At 39.3% G+C, this 6,000-nt stretch overlaps 1 protein-coding gene across 1 annotated transcript in view; it reads left to right on the forward strand.

Annotated features, from left to right (window-relative positions):
- Positions 1-4,544, forward strand: part of PPM1A (protein phosphatase, Mg2+/Mn2+ dependent 1A) — a 52,017-nt gene extending 47,473 nt beyond the window's left edge. Inside the window, exon 6 of the mRNA XM_075843662.1 lies at positions 1,995-4,544. Coding sequence (XP_075699777.1) covers positions 1,995-2,024 — 30 coding nt within the window. The 3' untranslated portion in view covers positions 2,025-4,544. The remainder of the gene's footprint in view (positions 1-1,994) is intronic.
- The last annotated feature ends 1,456 nt before the right edge of the window (positions 4,545-6,000 follow it).

The following is a 6,000-nucleotide window of genomic DNA, read 5'->3' on the forward strand; positions in this document are numbered from 1 at the left end:
CATATATTGCTATAATTATTGTACGTAACTTCACAACTTTTAACCTCCACGAATACTTTTATCATAAATACAACTGGGAAAATGTCTATCTAATTGATTATAACTTCTGTGTTCCCCGGCAGGGAACAGTTTAACAGAATCTATAATCAATTATGCGCTGCGTGCACTAACATCCCTCTCTACCCGTCACCACCTCAGCCGGTCTGCGACGTTGCCGGATTCACACGACCGTGAAAAATGGTCCATGTTTCAGCTGGATTTCACATCCCGACCACAGTACATGTGAATTGGTCTCCTGGCATCAGTCATTTAGGCTACAATCACACGTTGGTGGAAAAAAAAATGGCCATTAAAAACTGATCAACTGTCAATTATTTACATGTCCATTTTGCATTAGTGTCTCCAAATTCCATTTCCAGTCAGCCTTTCATGGCAGTAAAAAAAAAGATAGTGCCACCCCCCAATATAGTGCCACCGTGCCCGTGTAGATTGCAGATCCACCCCCCCCCCCCTCCCTTGTAGATCGCACCGCTGTAGCTGCCACTAGGAGCTGAATCCCTGGCCAGAGGTTGCCGGGGATTCAGCTCGTAGTGGCATCTACAGCGGTGCGATCTAAAAAGGGGGGGGGGGTTTGTGGTGCAAGGGGAGTTGGTGCTATCTACAGGGCGGTGTGGCTATGCACTAGGAGTCCCTGCTTCCCCACGGAACTTCTGTTCCATACGGTGTTATTTTGTTCACTACAGAACAGCAGTTCCATGGGGAAGCAGAGACAAGGGCGGACCAGGAAGTGACAAGGCAGTGGGGCGGGGCTTCATTCTGCAGCTCGGCACGAAGGCGACACTAAAGAATAGATTCTACGATTCTGTTCAAAATTAGTTTGATTAATCAACCAGCCCTAATTCACCCTGAGAGGTATTTAAAGGCTTTGCACGCCTTAACTGAGGGTTTCAGTGAAAGTGGGTCCTGTGTGTCTGACCAGCAGGATCCACCTGTAATCTATCATATCTAAGTTATCCGTCACATCTAAGTTCATAACTTAGATATGATAGATTAGAGGTGGATCCTGCATGTCAGACACGCAGGACCCGCTGCTACTGAATTCAGCAGTCCCACGGACCTAACGGGTAAAGGATTCAGCGAGGGATACAGCTGCTCTGTAGACCGGTTACAGAGCAGCTGCATCTCAAAGTAAAAATAATTTTTAATAAAAACTAATTTTGAAAGTTGCACCAAACACAGACAGTTTTAGTTAAAATAATCACTTTCAAAGGTGTATGTAGCCTTTAAGAGGTTTTCCAAAAATAAAACGTGATCACAATACAATAAAACTCTCAATATATTTAACTTTAGCAGTCTCCCCTCACTGCCGATGTTCACAACGCCACATCAGTTTAAACTCCTGTGTGGTGACTACACCGGACATGAGCGTGTTGTGACCTCTCTGCAGCTAAGTGCGAATAGCTTTTCCTATGGACTACACATCCTCATGGAATAGTGTAAACCCAGATGCGATAGGTGACCGGAACAGTAACTGAAAGTTCAGAGCACGTCTTTTGTTGTTCCAAAAATCTAAAATAAGAAGCTTTTTTTTATATATATATATATATATATATATATATATATCACTATTTGCAACTTCCTATGGTTTAGTCTGCAGCTCGTGTTCCCATGGTAACAGACTGCAAGGTCACACTACTGTTTCTTTGTAGTCGTTCACTTCCATCTGTCCAGAAGTACTTGCTAACCTACCAAATACAGAGTTTGTGTTACTGTTGAAACTCATAAGAGCTGTAGACCAAAAACAATAGAACATTTTTTAAATCTAGCCTATTTGCAAAGTTGCTTAATTTTTATTTCACTTGCGTTGGTACAATAATAAAAAAAAAAAAGATTGTTGAGAAGGCGGAAATTTATTTTATCTAGATGTAATATTGGCATATAATGTTTGCTTACTAAAATGTGTTTCTAAATGTGTGTTTTTTTCTCTCCATAAGGATTCTGCGTCAACTGATGACATGTGGTGAAAGTATCCGTTTAGCAATGGAGTTTACATCCATCCTCAATGAACATACAGCCCAACCTCAGTGATCCTTAGCGTCCATCCTCAACCTTTTTTTCATTTAAAGAAGGGAATATGATGTTGGTGAGCTTGGTAAAAAAATAAAACTCCCATCAGTACAAATGGCCCCCGAATATTGTACTATTTTCCTAATACCCTTTCTCTACACATATATATTTTTTTCTTTTTTGTAAAATTGAATTTTCTGTTCATGTCCTTTCAGACAATACATGTTGTAAATCTGACTCCAGCAAATTCTGTTGTATGGTTTTATTTTTTCTTTGTAAAGTGCAATTGTCCTTGTACAAAAATTGTCATATTAAATTATGAACTGCAAATTTCTCTAAAGGTTACAGCAGGTCTAGCTTGTTATGTGATGCAACCAGGTATCTAACCCTATACGTTAATGTGGTGGTTTTAGATTGGGCAAAAAGCAGCAACATAACCAGCTGGGGGTCCCTATTAAATTGTTTATAGACTTGTAACTTTAGTGTACAGTATTTTTCAGGATGAAGAACAGTCTTCTATTCTGATTATATTTGATTTTTGGCTCGGACATATTTGATTACAGAATGTTCCTCTTTTTGATATTAAAATGTGACTGCAAATGCAGTCTTTTATGAACAAATATGTACCCACAATTTAAACATTCAGATCCATTAACAAGTAATCGTTTGTGTGTGTCGATTTGTTGTTTTTTTCCTCCTTTTTTATTATAAATAACTACACTGGCTGGGTCTGTTGCTGCTACGGAGAGTTTTGAATTCCATTTTATCAATAAAGCTTGATTTGACAAACACAATCATTAAGGAGTAATTTCTCGTCTGACTTTTTGAAGATTGTGCCATTCATATAGGAAAAATTTGTTTTCATGTAGTAATGCATATCCAAAAAACAAATGTATTGGTGGGAAGCATGCCACCCCCTCCTCCCTGTGTCCTTTTAATTACCTTAACTACATTCTGAAACTTTACTATATGTTAAGGGTATTTCAAATAACATGTGTTGTCCTGAACACTCCACGTGGTAAAATGAAGTTCTGGTCTAACTTTTTACTTAACCTTTTCACTTGGTAGGGAAAGCTAATGATTAAACAGTATTTGTGAGTTGAGATATGAAGCATGTTGATGTTTAATTACTACTTTTTGTACCACCCAATATGACTGTAACAGTACCCTTTGTAAGAAAAGCAAACTTTGTCCATATAATCTTTATAGACGAAGGTGCGAATTTGTGCAACATTTTTTGTTTTTCTTGTCCAATGTTGTAGTTCATTACATTGTTTTTGTGCTTAATTTTAAATTGTTGGCTTCGAACTTCTTCCGTTACAGTGCAGAGAAAGCGCCTTTTCAAGATTACGTGTTAGTACCACAGGAAACGTGTGTACCTTAATAGGTTGGAAAGTAGGAATTTATTACAATAACCGTTGAGTGACTCTTAGAAAAATCTGTCTTGTTCCATGAAGTCAGTCAGCTTTCAGACCTTGTGTTGTAACTGATAGATCTAATAAGGTGCTTTGAAATCACAAGGCAGTAACATGTTTCAAGTCAATAACCATTTGGGTTGCACTAACTCATAGCGGTCATCTGATCCGTATCCTAGATATTGGGCTGCTTCTACCTTTTTTTTTTTTTTTTTTTAAGGGTAACTAAACTTTTTTTTAAAAACTTTTGACATGTCGGAAGTTTTGATCGGTGGGGGTCCGAGCACTGAAACCCCCACTGATTGCTAAAATGAAGCGTCAGAAGCGCTTTGCCGGTACATTTCTGATTGACTTGTCTTGGATAGCCGAGCAAGTGGTGTACGGGCTCAATAGTAAGTCTGAGACTTGAGCGCTTCTGTCGCTTCGTTTTAGTGACAGGTGGGGGGTCTCGTTGCTCAGACCCCACTGATCAAAACTTCTGACACGTTACAAGTTTTAAAGTTTAGTTACCCTTTAATATAGAATTATTGCATTATAACGACATTGCAGGCATAGCCATGTATAGGTTCCCAATTGCTGCTTGGAAGCGGTTTCTCCTACTCAACTGCAAGCACCATTTTAATTCTGCAGATCTGTCTCGCATTTAGATGAAACCAACAGACATGGGATTTCCATACAGAGTTGATGTCTCCGTTGTGGCTTTACATGCTCCTGTATTTTTATTTGACTTAGTTTTTTTTTGTAACAAAATGTTTCTGTATCAACATCCTTGATCAGTCACTGAGGTGCTGAAATTTGTCTGTTCTCCATTTTGTTTCCTTTGCAAGCATGAATGAAGAACACAGACACATGTATTGTATTACATTTTTTTTTATTTTTTTTGTTCACCGTACAGTTCTTTTATTTAACTTTAAATAAAGACTGCAAAATGTTCCATTGTTGTACAGTGAAAAATGTTGTTCTAACCATGTTTTACTTTTAGTGATTTATGTGCATGTGATCACGAGGATAACGTATCTCTGAATAATGTTTTGAGTTCACTAGTAAATTATTTTTCCTAGATTCATGAACCAGTGCCATTTTTTTTTTCCAATCAAATGTTTCTATCCATCAACTTTCCTCATCACAAAAAAAATACAAGTCAAATGGCGATTAGCACTATCACTACGGCTGTATAGGGTCAGCCACATTACAGTAAAATTACCAAAAATGCCATAAAATCAGAAAATTGCGTATGCCCATATGCCTTGCCCCAGCTTTTCAATTAAAGGGGTTTTCCACGTTCTGACAACTGATGACCTATCCACCAGGTATATGATTGGTGCATGTCCGACACCCGGACCCTGTACAGATTTGCCACTCTGGCTACCTTCGGGCACCGGCCGATATTTCCGGAAGCAGATAGCTTTAATTAAAGAATAGTGGCTGAGCTGCAGTACTGCAGCTCTGCTCCTATTCAAGTAAATTTGAGCAGAGCTGCAGTTCTGCTGAACGGCCACTATGCAGTGGTTGGAGCAATCTGCTTCTGGCTCCAACTTCTGCATACTGTTCCAAACATCTGGTGCACGGAGGGAGATCGGTGCGGGTTCCTTGCCAGACACGCGCCGGTCATATACTGATGACTTATCCAGTGAATAGGTCATCGGTTATCAAAGTGGAAAACCCCTTTAAAGGGTAACTAAACTTTAAAAAAGGTTTGACATGTCAGAAGGTTTGATTGGTGGGGCCCGAGCAGAGACCCCCACCAATTACTAAAATAAAAGCGGCAGAATTTCTCACGTGAGTGCTGTGCATCTTAGCTTCTGATAGGCTTTCCTCAAAGCCGAGCCAGAGTTGTACGGACTCCAAGCTACTGACATTTCAAAAGATTTTTGAAAGTTTAGTTCAACTTTAAAGGGTCCCCTGCTGCCCATGGATGGGATACGTAAATAACGGAGCGCATCTATCTCTGCGCCAATAGGACACAAAATAGCGGTGGTCACATGACCGCAGCCACTGAACAGTAACTAAACATGTCAGTGCATGCGCAGATACAGGTATCAGAATCTGTAAAGCGGTCAACCCCCTTAATATTGCAATAATGCATATTAAATGTAATATTAATTGCCATATTTTAGAATCAAGAATACCGTAAAATATAACAAAAAAGGCACATCATGATCTCGGTCTTAACCTGTGAAGTAGTATTTATCATTTGTGTCTTTTCCGTGTGTAAAATATCCACATACAGTAGTTTACTGTTAAGATTCTGTAGAGGCAACTTGATTGTAGGAAATGTTTGGTAAACTGTACACAATTAAATCAGATTTCTCAATGGTTGCTTTGGTGTCACTTATAACCCCATGGTACATTTTCTTGACTCTACGTGACTCGTAGATTTCTTAATCAGTCTTAAAAGGTTTAGAACTCCATTGCTTTAAGGGGCTGTCTGGGATGAGAAAAATTGTATTTATTTTTTTTCCTGCACCCACGCCCCGCAAACTGTACAACTCTTGTCCGTGGCCTGCAGTGGCAGCTC

Source organism: Rhinoderma darwinii, chromosome 12, assembly GCF_050947455.1.
Source record: "Rhinoderma darwinii isolate aRhiDar2 chromosome 12, aRhiDar2.hap1, whole genome shotgun sequence".
Taxonomy (NCBI): domain Eukaryota; kingdom Metazoa; phylum Chordata; class Amphibia; order Anura; family Rhinodermatidae; genus Rhinoderma; species Rhinoderma darwinii.